The sequence below is a fragment of the Pan troglodytes genome, chromosome 5, assembly GCF_028858775.2.
Source record: "Pan troglodytes isolate AG18354 chromosome 5, NHGRI_mPanTro3-v2.0_pri, whole genome shotgun sequence".
In the NCBI taxonomy this organism is placed as follows: Eukaryota; Metazoa; Chordata; class Mammalia; order Primates; family Hominidae; genus Pan; species Pan troglodytes.
This window is the reverse complement of record NC_072403.2, coordinates 23,059,283-23,074,789: the sequence shown is the minus strand read 5'-3', so window position 1 is coordinate 23,074,789 and position 15,507 is coordinate 23,059,283. Positions and strand designations below refer to the sequence as shown.

The 15,507-nt window shown below is 41.6% G+C and overlaps 1 protein-coding gene and 1 long non-coding RNA gene across 3 annotated transcripts in view; one reads left to right on the top strand and one right to left on the bottom strand.

Moving 5' to 3' along the window:
• LOC107975075 (uncharacterized) overlaps positions 1-15,507 on the top strand; it is a 268,590-nt gene that overhangs the window by 88,288 nt on the left and 164,795 nt on the right. Inside the window, exon 2 of the long non-coding RNA XR_008548429.2 lies at positions 2,769-2,919. This is a non-coding gene — a long non-coding RNA (uncharacterized LOC107975075). The remainder of the gene's footprint in view (positions 1-2,768; positions 2,920-15,507) is intronic.
• Positions 1-15,507, bottom strand: part of STMND1 (stathmin domain containing 1) — a 118,608-nt gene that overhangs the window by 17,703 nt on the left and 85,398 nt on the right. The window contains exon 1 of one of the 2 annotated variants that reach the window (XM_001170195.8): positions 11,486-12,084. The exons of the other annotated variant lie outside the window; for it this stretch is intronic. Coding sequence (XP_001170195.3) covers positions 11,486-11,566 — 81 coding nt within the window. The 5' untranslated portion in view covers positions 11,567-12,084. Of the gene's footprint in view, positions 1-11,485; positions 12,085-15,507 lie in introns of those variants that run through there. 2 annotated transcript variants of the gene reach the window in all.

Here is a 15,507-nt window from a genome sequence, read left to right as displayed (position 1 = left end):
TGGGAGGCTGGGGAGGGAGGATCTCTGGAGCCCAGGAGTTCGAGACCAGCCTGGGCAAGGTGGCGAAACCCCATCTCAAAAAAAAAAAAAAAAAAGTGATGCAGACTTATTGTAAAAAATAATTACATAATATAAAAGAGAATTGCAATAGTCAGTTTTATGTGTCAACTGGGCTAGGCTATAGTAGCCAGTTATTCTGTCAAACACAAATCTTGGTGTTACTGTAAATGTAGTTTGTAGATATGGTTAATATAAATAATGAATTGACTTTAAGTAAAGGAGATTACCCTTGATAATCTGGGTAGGTCTCATCCAGTCAATTGAAAGGCTTCAAGAGTAGAACTGAGGTCTTCCTGAGGAAGAGGAGATTTGCCTGTGAACTGCAGCTTCAACTCCAGTCTGTTCTTTTCGACTGCCTGCCCTATCCTATGGATTTTGATTTTCCTAGCCAGCCTTCATGACTGTATCAGCCAATTCCTTACAATTTACCTATCTACCTATCTATCTATCTGTCTATCCTACTGGTTCTTTCCCTCTGGTAGAACCTTGATTGATAGAGAAACACAGTAGAAAATAAGAAATAATATCTTCTAGACAGAAGCACTACTAACATTTTAGTATATCATTGCCCAGATGTGTTTGCTCACATAACCTTTAAAAGTAAATTGGAACTGGCCAATAAGCACACAAGAAGATGTTCAATATTATTAATCAGTAGGGGAATGCAAATCAAAACTACAGCGAGATACCACTTCATATCCCCTACGATAACTATAATGAAAACGACACACAATAACAAGTGTTGGTGAGGATGTGGAGAAATTGGAACCCTCATATATTGCTGGGCAAATGTGAAATGGTGCAGCACTTTAGAAAACACTTCGAAAGCTCTTCAAAAATTAAACATAGAGTTAACCATGTGACGCAGAAATTTCTTTTTCTCTTTTTTTTTTTTTGAGACGGAGTCTCCCTCTGTCGCCCAGGCTGGAGTACAGTGGCGCAATCTCGGCTCACTGCAAGCTCTGCCTCCCGGGTTCATGCCATTCTCCTGCCTCAGCCTCCCGAGTAGCTGGGACTACAGGCGCCTGCCACCATGCCTGGCTAATTTTTTGTATTTTTAGTAGAGACGGGGTTTCACCGTGTTAGCCAGGATGGTCTCAATCTCCTGACCTTGTGATCCACCCGCCTCGGCCTCTCAAAGTGCTGGGATTACAGGCGTGAGCCATCGTGCCTGGCCCAGAAATTTCACCCCTAAGTATGTACCCGAGCAAAATAAAAACATCTGTTCTTGCAAAAAAACTGCATACAAATATTCACAATTATTATTTATAATACCCCAAAAGTGGAAATAATCCAAGTGTCCATCAGATGATGAATGTATAAATAAAATGTGGTACAGTCATCCAAAGGAATATTATTTGGCAAGAAAAATAAATTAAACACTGACATACGTTGCAACATAGATGATACTTGGAAATATTATGCTAAGTGAAAAAAGCCAATCACAAAGGCCATTCATATTGAGAATAGGCAAATTTATAGAAACAGAAGATAGATTTATTGATTGCTTAGGGTGGGGGAACGAGGATTGACTATTAATGGGTAGCCATTTCTTTGAGGAGGGCAAAATTGTTCTAAAATTACATTGTGGTAATGGCTGTCAATTGTACATTTTAAATGGATGCTATGATTTGAATGTGTCCCTTTCAAATTCAGGTGTTACCAATGTGATAATATTAACAGGTAGGACCTTTGAGAGTTGATTAGGCCATGCGGGATACTCCCTCATTAATGGGATTAAGGTGTTTATAAACAGAAGCTTCACACAGCTTCAGCTAACTTGCTCTGCTTTTCTGCCATGTGAGGACACAGAAGGGCAGCCCTCACCAGATAATCAAACCTTCCATTGCCTTGATCTTGGACTTCCTATGAGAAAGAAATTTCTGTATTTTATAATTTACCCCTTCCATGGTATTCTGTTGTAGCAGCACAAACAGACTAAGACAGTAGGTGAATCATGTGAATTATATTTTAATAAAGCTGTTTTAAAAATAATAAAAAGAATTACATACTAAATTATATTATATTTCTGTAACCTGCTTAACAATATATAAGAAACATTTACCTATGTCAGCATACATAGGTCTACCTCGCTCTATTTAGTGATAAGGAGTAGCTACTTATCTGATGATGGCATTGGAGCTCATTATGTAACTATGCCACAATGTATTTAACCAAGTCCTACTGAAGGACATGTAGGTGTTTCTAACTTTTCAATATTATAAACTGTGTTGGAATAATATCTGTGAATATACATCACTGTGAACCCGTGAACCCATCCAATCATTCCATGAGAATACATTCCTGGATGTGGATATGCTGGGTCTAAGGATATGCACATTTTATATTAATATGTGTTTCCAGAAGGCCCTCGATAAATACTGCACTAATTTATAATCCCACCTTCTCCTTTCAAGGGAGTCTGTTTCTTCAAACCACAGTTCCATTGCTTGTAAATAGGTCAAAACAAAGCATAAAAATGGCCTCTAGGTGATTTAGTAAACCACTGATGACAAAATGCTGGTCCGTGTTAAATTTTTCACAGTTCCACAGCAAAACAAGAACAATGTAATGAGTTTTTCACAAAGCTGAATTAATTCAATTTAAAGAACTGTCATTTATTTTTAGAGTAAGTAAATTTTAAATGCTAATGTGTTCAGAAAAACTTTTATCGTATCTCCCCTGACTACCATGTCTTCTCTCTCCAGGTGCTGGCCCTCTTTCATTGCAAGTTTCCCACTTCTCATTTCAATGGATGCTATCAAGGTCTTCTCCATCTAAGACACACATGCCACAGGAAGTCTCCTCAGTGTCTCCAGAAGAGATAAGAACACAAAGAACACGTGCATCTTCCACTCGGTAATGTCTTCCCAGGATTCTTTTAATGTCTATTTTTTATTTTTTGAGACAGAGTCTTGCTCTGTCACCCAGGCTCGAGTGCAGTGGTGCGATCTCGGCTCACTGCAACCTCTGCCTCTCGGGTTCAAGTGATTTTCCTGCCTCAGCCTTCTGAGTAGCTGGGGTTACAGGAGCGCACCACCACGCCCGGCTAATTTTTGTATTTTTAGTAGAGACAGGGTTTCACCATGTTGGCCAGGCTGGTCTCGAATTCTTGACCTCGTGATCTGCCCACCTCGGCCTCCCAAAGTGTTGGGATTACAGACGTGCGCCACCGCGACTGGACTCATTTAATGTCTATTGATTTGACTTTTTGGCCCAAGGGGCACTTTTCTTTCCTGCCGAGTCTTTGAAGGGCCTCAGGAGTCTGCCCTCCACTTGCTACTGTTTTTTTTAGAGACAGGGTCTCCATATGTTGCCCAGGCTGGGGAGCAGGGGCTATTCACAGGCACAGTCAAAGTGCATGGATTCAAGCAATCCTCCTGCCTTGGTCTCTCCAGTAGCTAGGACTACAGGCACGTGACGCCATGCCTAACCTCCCACTCTCTGCAGCAAAGCCTTGCTGTACTGTGATAAAAGTTTGTATCTTGTTGGAGGGAGCAAAAGGTATGAAAGAAGAAAAAAATGCCTGAATTGGTTCTTGATAAATGAGCTTCCAGTGGACAAGGAGAAAAGGACATTCTAGGCAGGTGGAAAAGCATACACAAGACAGGGAAATGGAATCATATTGTGTGTCCAGGAACATGAATTCTTCCAGTGTAGCAGAAACAGATTGGGGTAGACAGTGGAAGGCACTGAAGTGAAAAAGGGAAGTATTTTGTGACAAGCAAAGGAGATTGATTCTATTTTGAATGCAACAGGAATCCTGTGTAGGATTTTTATCCATGGAAATAAATGAAAATCATCAGGAGGGTTTTCTAGAAAAATCACTTTTGGGTTCCTGCAAGTGACAGGAGTGGACGGAAGGAACAGAACATGGTGATCAGTTGCAATTATTGCAGTTGTCAAGGTGAGAAGTGATTAAACATGAGCAAAGATGGTGGCAGCAAGAATGGGGGAAAGAAGTGGGTCCAGAAATATTAGAAAGTGTACTGTGAGAAGCAACCTCTCAGAGCTTCAGTCTGAAGACGGGAGGTCCTCTGGCTCTAAAATTATGACTCTAGGCAGGAAACATTTTCTTTAAGAAAAATGAATTAAAAATAAGGCCTTGTCATGAAACTCTTGGTACTTTCACAGTAAAAGTCATACAAATTTAAAAAATATATACAAGCATGTGTTAACCACTTTCTGGAATTACTCTAACGTTTGAAGTTCCTCAGAGGCTAAGTAGAGATCACAATGGCTAGGTTATGGTGGTGTCTGTCACGATCAGGTTTTCATAATTCAGTTAGGGATTCTTGCATGCTTGTAGTGGGAGTTACATAGCTCCTTATCACTGTGTTTATGCAAAATGGTAACTCCAGCTAAACCAATATCAGTTCATCGTGTTGAGGGTTAATTAGTTCTGTGTCTCAGGGCTACATGGGAAATAATGAAAAACCAACCAAACAAACAAGAAAGTAATCAAAAACTCAGTGGATATGAAATGGGAATTGGCACAAAGAGAAAGCCTAAAAGCAACGATGTGCTTTTCTCTGTCTCCGTCCATCTGTCCTTCTTCATGGACACAGTTACTGCCCATCTTGTCCCTGTAGAGTAAGCAGAACCAAGAAAGGAGTCTTTACATACAACATATTACATGTAACATATGTAATATGTTATATGCATATGCAACATATGTAACACACGTAACATATGTAATATGTTATATGCATATAACATATGCATATGTTATATATGTGTGTGTGTTTTATATGTATATAAAACATATAACAAAAGAAAAGGAAATTGGGAGGCCAAGGCAGGCAGATCACCTGAGGTCAGGAATTCGAGATTAGCCTGGCCAACATGGCAAAACCCCATCTCCAATAAAAATACAAAAATTAGCTGGGGGTGGCTGTAGGCACCTGTAATCCCAGCTACTCAGGAAGCTGAGGCAGGAGAATCACTTGAAATCGAGAGGTGGAGGTTGCAGTGAGCCGAGATTACACTACTGCACTCCAGTCGGCCACAGCAAGACTCCATCTCCATCTCAAAAAAAAAAAAAAAAAAAAAAGAAAAAGAAAAAGAACAGGAAGGAGACCCTATCTGATGCTCACAGTTCATGCTAAAGGTAAAGATGCACATCACGTAAGTCATGTTGAACACCGTTTTCCTTCTTTCCAAACAAACTACTAAAAGCCAATATCTACAGTGACGGTAAGACAAGTATTTTCACAAGTTTATTTTGGTTTGCAGATCCATCATTTTTTGATCCTAGAGAAGCACTGAGTTACAAACAGGGTCCAGTTGCGTCATTTAACATTTCCAAGTGGAGACTCTTGAAAGACTCTTGGGCTTTTTCCAAATGGAAAAATTTAATGATTTAACGATAGTAACAACAACAACAATAGCAAAATGCCCACGTTGGAATTGAGAGCGAATTTGAATATTTTCAGTCTAAACGATGGCTTTTCACAAAGACTTTCTGTACATTACAACTTGGCATAGATTTAAATACCACAACCTCAGTGACCTCACAATTGTGTTATCAAAGCTACTATAACTACTTGGATTTGGAATCCAGGCCTTAGCAAGGATCTCTACCCATCTGTTCTTACTTAGAGACAGTCTGCCTTTGAGCTCTGCTGGTGACCAAAATCTAAATCGTAGCAGACAAAACACAGTCTTTTATCATGAAACAACATAAACCAGAGCAGAAATTTAAGGTTCTTCCTTTTGAAAACTCAGAATGTCTTTCAAATATCTTACCCATGTGTAACACATTCTGGAAATTTTAACCCAATTTCATAATGAGTGTAGACTTGAGAACAGACATAGTTTAAAGACCAGACATATTTATAAGTTAATTAGATCTATGCCTCTCAGGGATATAGCAGTGTTCTTATTCTACATATACATGAAGAATTTATATTTTCACACCAGTAGGAAGTATACCTACATTAAGCCTTGGCAACATGGCCAAACTCATCTCTACAAAATATCAAAAATTAGCCGGGCATGGTGACTCATACTTGTATTCCCAGCTACTCAGCAGGCTGAGGTGAGAGGATCTCTTGAGCCAGGGGAGGTTGAGGCTGCAGAAAGCCGTGATTGTACCACTGCACTTCAACTTGGGTGACAGAGTGAGACCCTGTCTCAGAAGAAGAAGAAAGAGGAAAGAAGAAAGAAGGAAGAAGGAAGAAGAAGAAAAGAAGTATACCTGCATTATTATATAGATAATGATACTTGGGGAGGGGATGGGATGGTGAGTAGAATGTTCTATTTTTTCCTTGAGGGGTACAGATTCAGTGTGTTTCTACATTTTATGAACGTTTTTATACCTCAGTGTCTTGGGGATAAATTTTTTAATCAATTTTAGGTAGAATTTAAAAGTTGTGAATTATAAGCTAACAGCTATGCACAGAAATCATTAGCATTCCAAATAAGGTATTGCTTTTAACTACGGACAGGTGTTGTTTGTTTGTTTGTTGTGTGTTTTTGTTTATTTGTTTTTTGGTATGGATATACTACATTTGTTCTATAGCTTTTGGGAAACATATTTACCAAACAGCTTGAAGGGAATAATTTGTCAAGGCATCCTGGAGTTAAAACCTTCTTAAGTCAAATTATTAGCAGATATATTTTGTGAATATATTTGTCTATAGACATATAAGAAGAATTTCTTCAAAATTTGATTTTTAAGAAGTAATTTACTCCCCTTTACTGACAATCAACTAGAATTTTCTTATCAGGTATTAGGAAAAAATTGTGCAGGGTCCTTGGAGACCATCTATTCCAATCCAGCCTCTCCTCTTTTATAACAGGCAAGGAATTTTGAGTTATTCTTATAGAAGAATAACATTTCTGCAACTAAGAAGTTTTCCATGCTTTTCTTATTATGCATTATTTTATTACTGTATCTTCTCACCACTATAGACTAAAGTAAAAGTGAAGGGAAAGTCTGTATATAGGTCTCAAGAAATTTGATTTAGAATATTTTAAAGCCATGTTACTAAGAAACGTAAATATTTCATGCAAGCAAACACGTTCATTTCATTTTAAAGATCCTGCTGAACTGCTGAACCCTAAGCCTTATGCATTTATGAAAGCTATGAAAGAAATTATTATTATTCCAATAGCTATAGCATGTTTAATTAGTAATAATCATACCTTTCCCAGATCAGATTTCCAAAGTCAAGTGCTTGGGGCTAGGAAAGAAGGTATATGCATGAGTCGACTCTCAGTCTATTTTCAGGTTATTTTAAAATTGAATTTCCTCCTTGCAGACTGTCATTAGTCTAGTTATGCTACTAGAAGACAAGAAGACATTAAGGAATCTTGGAACCAGGAGGGACATGCATTTGCTCAAGAAAGATTCGCTAGTGCCTGATCAGTATCAGGCAGTGTAGTAAGAATTGGCGATACAAAGATTAAAAAACAGTGCCTGTCCTCAAGGAGGTAACCGCACAGGATGAAAGGCAAATATAGAAACAAACACATATAATAAAATGCTTTGAAATATGATAGTAGAAGGTATAAGATCAACCCTGCCAGCATGGTGGCAGAGGTTGGGGGTGGGAGGTCATGAAGAGCTTCAGGAGGAGTGACCTCGAGTGTCTTGTAAAATGGGTACACATTTATCATGTGACCCAGGAGAGGGAGAAGGAAAAGTCTGGAAGGAGAGGAAACAGTAGGTGCAAAGGCATGGAGCTAGGGACAGAATGGGCCTGGGGAACAAGTCCTAAGGTTTGTCTACGCTGTGAGTGTGGGGAGAGACAAGACTGGAGGAGTTAGCAGAGGTCAGCTCCACGATGGGCCAGGACAGCATGCTAAGTAAGGATTTAGGATTTTATCTTTATTTTATTTTTGAGACAGAGTCTGGCTCTTTCGCCCAGGCTGGAGTGCAGTGGCGCCATCTTGGCTCACTGCAAGTTCCGCCTCCCAGGTTCATGCCATTCTCCTGCCTCAGCCTCCGGAGTAGCTGGGACTACAGAAGCCCGACATCACGCCCGGCTAATTTTTCTATTTTTAGTAGATACGGGGTTTCCCTGTGTTAGCCAGGATGGTCTCGAACTCCTGACCTTGTGATCTGCCCGCCTCAGCCTCCCAAAGTGCTGGGATTACAGGTATTTTATTTTATTTTTTGAGACAGGGTTTTGTTCTTGTTGCCCAGCCTGGAGTGCAGTGGCATGATCTCAGCTCACCCCGCAATCTCCGCCTCCCAGGTTCAAGCTATTCTCCTGCCTCAGCCCCCCAAATAGGTGGGATTACAGGCATGTGCCATCACGCCCGGCTAATTTTTTATTTTTAGTAGAGACAGGGTTTCTCCATGTTGGTCAGGTTGGTCTTGAACCCCTGACCTCAGGTGATCCGCCCCTTCGGCCTCCCAAAGTGCTGGGATTACAGGCAGGAGCCACCACACCCGGCCAGGATTTTATCTTATAATAATAATTGAAATAATTTACATCATGCACTTATTCTGCGTCAGGCATTGGTATGAGCACTTGACCTATACTGAGTTTATTTAACCCTCACAACAACTCTACAAAATAAGTACAGTCATCCCCAGCATTAGTGGGGGATTGGTTCCAGGACCTCCCTCGGATACCAAAACCCATGGATGTTCAAGTCCTTTATAGAAAATGGTGTAGTATTTGCAAATAATCTATGCACATCCTTCTGTATACTTTAAACATCTGTAGATTATTCATAAATACCTAAAACAATGTTAATGCTATGTAAATAGTTGTTGTACTGTATGTTTAAGGCACAATAACAAAAAAAAGTCTGTACATGTTCAGTACAGTTTTTTTTAAAAAAGAATATTTTCCAGCCATGCTTCTTGTATCCCTGAATGTGGAACCCACAGATAGAGAGGCCCCACTATGTGTATTATTACTGCCCTCATTTTACAAATAAGAAAACTGGGGCACAGGGAGGTTAAATAACTTGAAAAAGGCCACACAACAAATAAATAATAAATCTAGAAATCAAACCTAGCTTGTCATACTCTTGACCATGGGTTTATGTGTCCTACTTAATGGGTTGGTGACTTCTTTTCAAAAGAGGACTGAGATAATCAGATTTTATTTGAGAAAGATCCTTCTGGAGGTCATGTGGATGATTAGAGGAGGAGGTCAGGTGTAGCAGGAAGTAGAAAAAGGATCCAGGGAGAGCAATTAGGAGACTTGTACAAAAATCCAAGCGAGAAGTGATAATTATCTTACCCAAGAAATGTAGGCAGAAACCCAGGAACCCTCCTGGGCCTTGGAATGCCTTGGCCCAGAAGACATCTTGTATTTGACGCTTGGAGAGGATTGGTTTTTAGTATCCCCTCCTATGCTGTGCAACGAAATTACTTTTAGCAGTAACCATGAGATGGAACAAATGATAACGGCGAGAAAAGAAACCCATTTCTTTCTGTTGAAGTCTTATATGTAATCAGGCCAGCAAAATAAATAAAAAATAAAGATTTTTGTATGAAAAGGGGGACAAGAACAATGGATTAGCACTTTTAAGTGACATTAATGTATTTTTAAAAAATGGGAGAAAAAAGTATTTCTACGTATTAGTCCAAAGTGATCATGAGTTCACCAGGCCAATAGGAGAGGGTCCCAGGGAGGGCATCTCAGGAAGAGGGAATGGCACAGGTAAAGGCATGGAAGTGTGAGAAGCCTGGAAGAACTGAGCCCTGAGAGTCATTTGGTTTAGCAGACCCAAGAGCCCATGAGTGACAGGCACTGGCAGAAGACAAGAGAAGAGGATGACATTAGAGGGACAGGATAGATTATAAACTAAAGGGTTTTGCACACGAAGAGAAATTTTTCCCTTGGCAAGATAGGTGGCAGTGTGGAGGAGAAACTTGTTAGGATCCTGGCAGGAGAGGCAGAAATACCCCATAAAAGGTAATGGGTCATAGCAGGGTGCGGTGAGTTACACCTGTAATCCCAGCACTTTGGGAGGCTGGGGCGGGTGGATCACGAGGTCTGGAGTTCGAGACCAGCCTGACCAACATGAAGAAACTCTGTCTCTAATAAAAATACAAAAATTAGCTGGGCGTGGTGGCGCACGCCTGTCATCCCAGCTACTCAGGAGGCTGAGGCAGGAGAATTGCTTGAACCCGGGGGATGGAGGTTGCAGTGAGCTGAGATCGTGCCATTGCACTCCAGCCTGGGTGACAGAGCAAGACTCCGTCTCAAAAAAAAAACAAACAAAAAAAGTAATGGGTCCCTATACAGAGACGGTGGCAGTTTCAGGATGGAAAGCAGAAAACAGTGTTAAGATGGGTGGCCATTTGGGCACAGGCTTCCCCCAGGGCACCAGGTACTAAATGTGGAGTCAGCCTTCACTAGATTCTGGTTTGGTTGTTTCAAAATGTACTCCAAGAGCCCAACAGATGTGCCCCACATGAAGTAGGTGCTGCAGCTGGCACTTAATAGTGTCTTGCACAGTGCCTGCTGAGACCAAGTGTGTGCTCTTTGAACAGTAGCTCCAAAAATGACCCTTCGGAAAGGTAGCCATAAGTCCCAGTTTGCTGTGCTTCAGCCAGGGTCTTTGGGAAAATGTATTAATAGGGTTTCCTTTCACTCTTAAAAGCATAATTTTGATGATAAATTATATGGTAGCCTTATCTTTCGGTGTAACCCCTCTTAGGTGGACCCTTGAGGGTTGCTAGCGCTGTCTGTGGAATCTGGAGGGTGGTAAGGATGCAAAGACATCATGGACCTCATTTCTGCTCAGCCAACTCATCCCTCTAGGTCTCGCTCTGGAAAAAATTCCCCATAATGTCTCTAGAAGAATTACAGTGCATGCAACTTTGAGGAATTAGGGAAAAGAGTATTGGAACGAAACTCTTGAAAACTAAATTCTACCTTCGCTGTGCCCCCAAATTAGCTGTGCAGCCTCGGACAAGTCGCCTATCTCTCTGGGCCTCATGATTCTCATCTATGAATCGAAAGGACGCAGCCAGATAGGTTCTGAGATCTCTCCCAGCTTTAAGAAACGACCAAAGGGCCTATTTTTCAGAAGCCAATAATATATGGCAGTTCCTACGGACTCTAACCTTCCCTCGAGAATCACGGCCAACACTAGCTCTGTGCAGAACATGCTGCTCATCCGGTTATTCCTTGCCTCTGCCCTGGGGTGTGACCACCTTCGCAATCTCTTTAAACACCAAAGGCTCTCAAAATTGATCCTATAGCCATATATCTGTATCTATACTCTCTATCGATATAGATAGATATATTTTGATATTTATCCATCCATCTGTCTAGTCCCGGTTAAGACAGCAGTTAAACACCGGCAGAATAAAGTTGCTCCCACCTGTTAACTAGCCTCGACCGACCCTGCTCCAGCCAACTCTTGTCGTCCCCAAGCGTGGGAATCGCGAGACCTCCCAGGCAAAAGGCTTTATGTCTGTTTGTTTGTTTGTTTGTTTGTTTATTACCTTGAATTCCTCTTTCCAGCCCTTCTTGGGCGCGCGTACACGTCTCCGGTCTTCAGCAGGTTGGGAAGGTCCACAGCCCATGCTGCGCGCGCGCGCTCCTCCTCCGCGGGCTTGGCTGCTGTGCGCCCCCGCGAGCGCTCCCTGCCGCGCTCCGGCGCCGGTGGTCCCGCGCTCCTGCGCCCTGCGCCCCTGCCACTGCGCTCGGGCGCCACCCGCCTCTCCCACTTCCCGCGCTTAAACCCCGGGCAGGACGCACTGAGTTTCTGGGCAGTCGCCAGGAATGGTTGCCACAATAAATTACGTCATGCAGACCTGGGATCTGGGCGGAGATAGGACTCTGGTAACTGAAAACTAGAAGGTTGGAGGCGTCTAAATCACAGCTAGGATGCAAATGGCAGCCCTATCCAGAGCGAGGGGCCGGGGGAAAGCCCGCTGCCTGGCTGCATTGCTTTGAAAAGTACCAGAGTCGCAAGCATCTTGCGGGAACCTCTTATTTTTCCTCTTTGTAAGACACGGTGTGTGTGACACGCCCCTACCCCTGGTGCCTGGACTACATCCTTGTTTTTAGACACTGTCTGTAGTGAAGGTGATCGTGTGGAATGCGAGGCAGGTGTCCGGTCGCAGAGAGGGCTGTTGAGGGCCGGAGGACGGAGTGGAGGCGGTCCCGACAGCACCGGAAGGCAGTGGCACAAAGCGACCTCAGAAAGACGGTCGCACGAACAGAAACCCACACGATGAAGAAAAGCAGATACTTAGGACCATAAACAGCTCAGCAGCCGCCAAATGGGTCACGCAAATCATTTTAATGGCAGGTGCATTTTACGAGCTGTTAGGCTGTATGGAAAGAGCATGGCTATGCATTTTTCTAGCAGAGAATTAAATCAAGAAGGTGTTATCCGTCCAAAAAGGCAGACCAGGAAGACTGCTCCAATGAGGAACAAGTTTGTCTTTTCCGGATATTTTCTTTTAATCTTAATTTTTATTTTATTTTTTTAAAGAATTAAAACAGGAACTAAAAGGAATCTTAGAGGTCTCCTATCAACTCTTTTTTTTAGTTTTACAGAAGTTGAGTGACTTTCCCAAGGTCAACGGGAAGCTAGTTAATGAAGGTAGGATGAGGAACTAGGTGGCCTGACTCAGTTTCTCTCTGTCTCCACAATACCAGGAAAGTACAACTGAGGATTCTTAGAGGTGTAAAAATCCTGGGTCCTTCCAAGGAAACTAATGCTCAGCTCTGTGACAGGAAGCTGATTACTTACAGCATTTAAACTCATTTCACTGTTATTGGATATTGCTGTCAATTTTCCTTCTACTAAAATTGAGGAAGAGGAAAGACGAGGAAATGAAACTCAACTCAAAGTATTATAATTATGGAGCAAGAAACATTGAAGATTTATTGAATGAAGAGTTGAAACAAAGCTAAAATGGTGTTGGGGCAACAGCTCTGATAGTATTAACTCATGGGTGTCATAAGACACATGTAATGCCCCAACTGGAAACTGGGGGAAATTCTCGATTAGAATATTCCAACACAAAGAACACCAATAAAATGTTCTTGAGCAAGTTGAATGGATGTTTGTATAACTGTAAGGGTAAGACACTGCACACAACTTTTTTTTTTTTCTTTTAAGGCTCTCTGTGAACAGAGATTTGCTGAGAAGGAGTAGGTGGTACCCAAGTGTGTTGTGCAGGTGTTGTCTGCAGCATCCTAGGACTACAGTGTGTAAACTAAAATAAAATCCTAAGCCCACCATAGACTGAACAGACCCCTTCTGAGCCAAGGGGACCCCAGAACAACTTAAAAACCAAGTTCCTGGTTATGACGGAATGAGAGGACAGACATGCCTTTTTTTTTTTTTTTTATACCGCCTTGGTTTAGACACAACAACTGATCAGCATTAATGTTAAAATAGAGACCAGAAGATTGGCAGAACAGGCGGTGGCTCACGCCTGTAATCCCAGCCCTTTGGGAGGCCAAGGCAGGTGGATCACCTTAGGTCAGGAGTTCAAGACCAACCTGGCCAACCTGGCGAATCACCGTCTCTACTAAAATTACAAAAATTAGCGGGTGTGGTGGCGGGTGTCTGTAATCCCAGATACTTGGGAGGCTGAGGCAGGGAGAATTGCTTGAACCCGGAAGGTGGAGAGTGCAGTGAACCGAGATGGCACCATTGCACTCCAGCCTGGGTGACAGAGCGAGACTCCATCTCAAAAAAAAAAAAAAAAAAAAAAAGAAGATTGACAGAACTTTCGTGGCAGTAACATACCAAATTATAAATAGGACCTAAGGCAATGGTTAAGTCATACACCTCTACATTTAAAGAAGAAACTATGTTCTAATCTTGCTGTGAAGTTTTTCTTTCTCTTTAGCAGCTAAACAAGCACTGGCCGGAAATAAGCAATATTGAAACAATTACAGCTTATCCAGCTCACAGGCTCTAACTGACCTCCTGCGACACCAGCCCTAACTACAGCTTTGATTGGACAAGAGATCAATTTCAGTAACTTTCTCCTGATAAGAAGACCAGCGACCATGGACTGTTTCTGGCCAGTTGACAGAGGTTATGCACTTGCATGCTTCATGTCCTCAAAAGACCTTTTGATATATAGGACTTACTTGTAATACATTCAAATGTTAAATCACCCCAAAGTGAACATGGGGTGATATGTTAACATGCATGTTTGTTTAATACATATGCATCCGAACTACCTTTATGAATATTCATAGCTCCTCCTACAACCTGTTGAATATGTATGTTTAGCCAGCCGGTTCAGGATAAAGCTGTTACCCCAACCCCTACTCCTTTGAAGCCCCTGTCTCTGGTCTTTGCACGAGGCAAGCTTCTCAGCCTGAAGGATGGCCACCTTGCAGGCTGTAACCCTTTATAAGAAATGAAGTTTTCTCTCCTTTCCACATTTCTAGATACTGTGTGTTTTTTAAGTTAACATATCCAAAGTTGTGAAAATGCCCTTTTTCTGGGGGTCTGTTAGGGCCAGTTTTTACTGGCTGATGAGAGCTGATTAACAGGAAATTTGGCCCCAGTTGTTAAATACAGCTGTTATTAAAATTATATAAACTTACAATTTAACTAGCTATGTTAAAAAAAAAACCATAGGTAATAAATACAACCAGACTTTGAGTAGCAAGGGTGTAGAACACCTCTGAATATTAAATCATTACTGCAAAAACAGAAAATAGAAAAGAAAAATGGAAGACAGGAGAAAGAAGTGAGGAGGAAAATGAAGGAGAAGAATCAAGACAAAGTCCATTAGACAATCAAGTATAGAAGAAAAGAAACACTGGCCTCATTTTATGAAGGAATTTTCAGTCTAGGAAGATCATTATGCATAAAATTACAACCAGGAGCCCTGATGTTACACCAGCTGCTTATTTCTCTTCCCTGGTAGAGAAAGGATCTTTGTATTTAGTGGATCAGGGTGAAGGAGAAAAGAAAATCCTCGCCTGCCATCACCCAACCTAGGAGTTGGTTTTCTCTCTCTTCAGGTAGAAACTTAACCCACATGGGATGCAGGATAAACCAGAGAGCAGCCTTGTCTCCCTGCAGCACTCTCAGCAATAGCGTATTAGGGCAAGGTATTAGGGCAGGGTGAGTCATAGGCAGCCCAGAGGCTTCAGATTCCATGGTGGAAGCTTTCTGATATCAATTCCAGCTCTAAGCTTTTCTAAGAAGTAGAAAGTCACATGGAGAAATCACTTCTAATCCCAGTACCACATTTACTGAGTTTACTGGCATCTTTCCATAAATAGAAAAATTATGTACTGATTTTCATTCCCAAACATGTCTCAATGGACTAATTATTACAATAATAGCTAATATTTTGAGTGCTTGTTGAGGATTAGGTAAATGAGGGCAGCTAGTGGCTAATGTTGGCATTTCTACTTTAACAGCCTACTATTAGTCTAAAGCAAAGACTAGAAAACCCACCGACCAAATCTTGCCCACTCTGTCTTTATAGGACACATGAGCTAAGAATGAATTTTGTGTTTTAAGTGGCTGAAA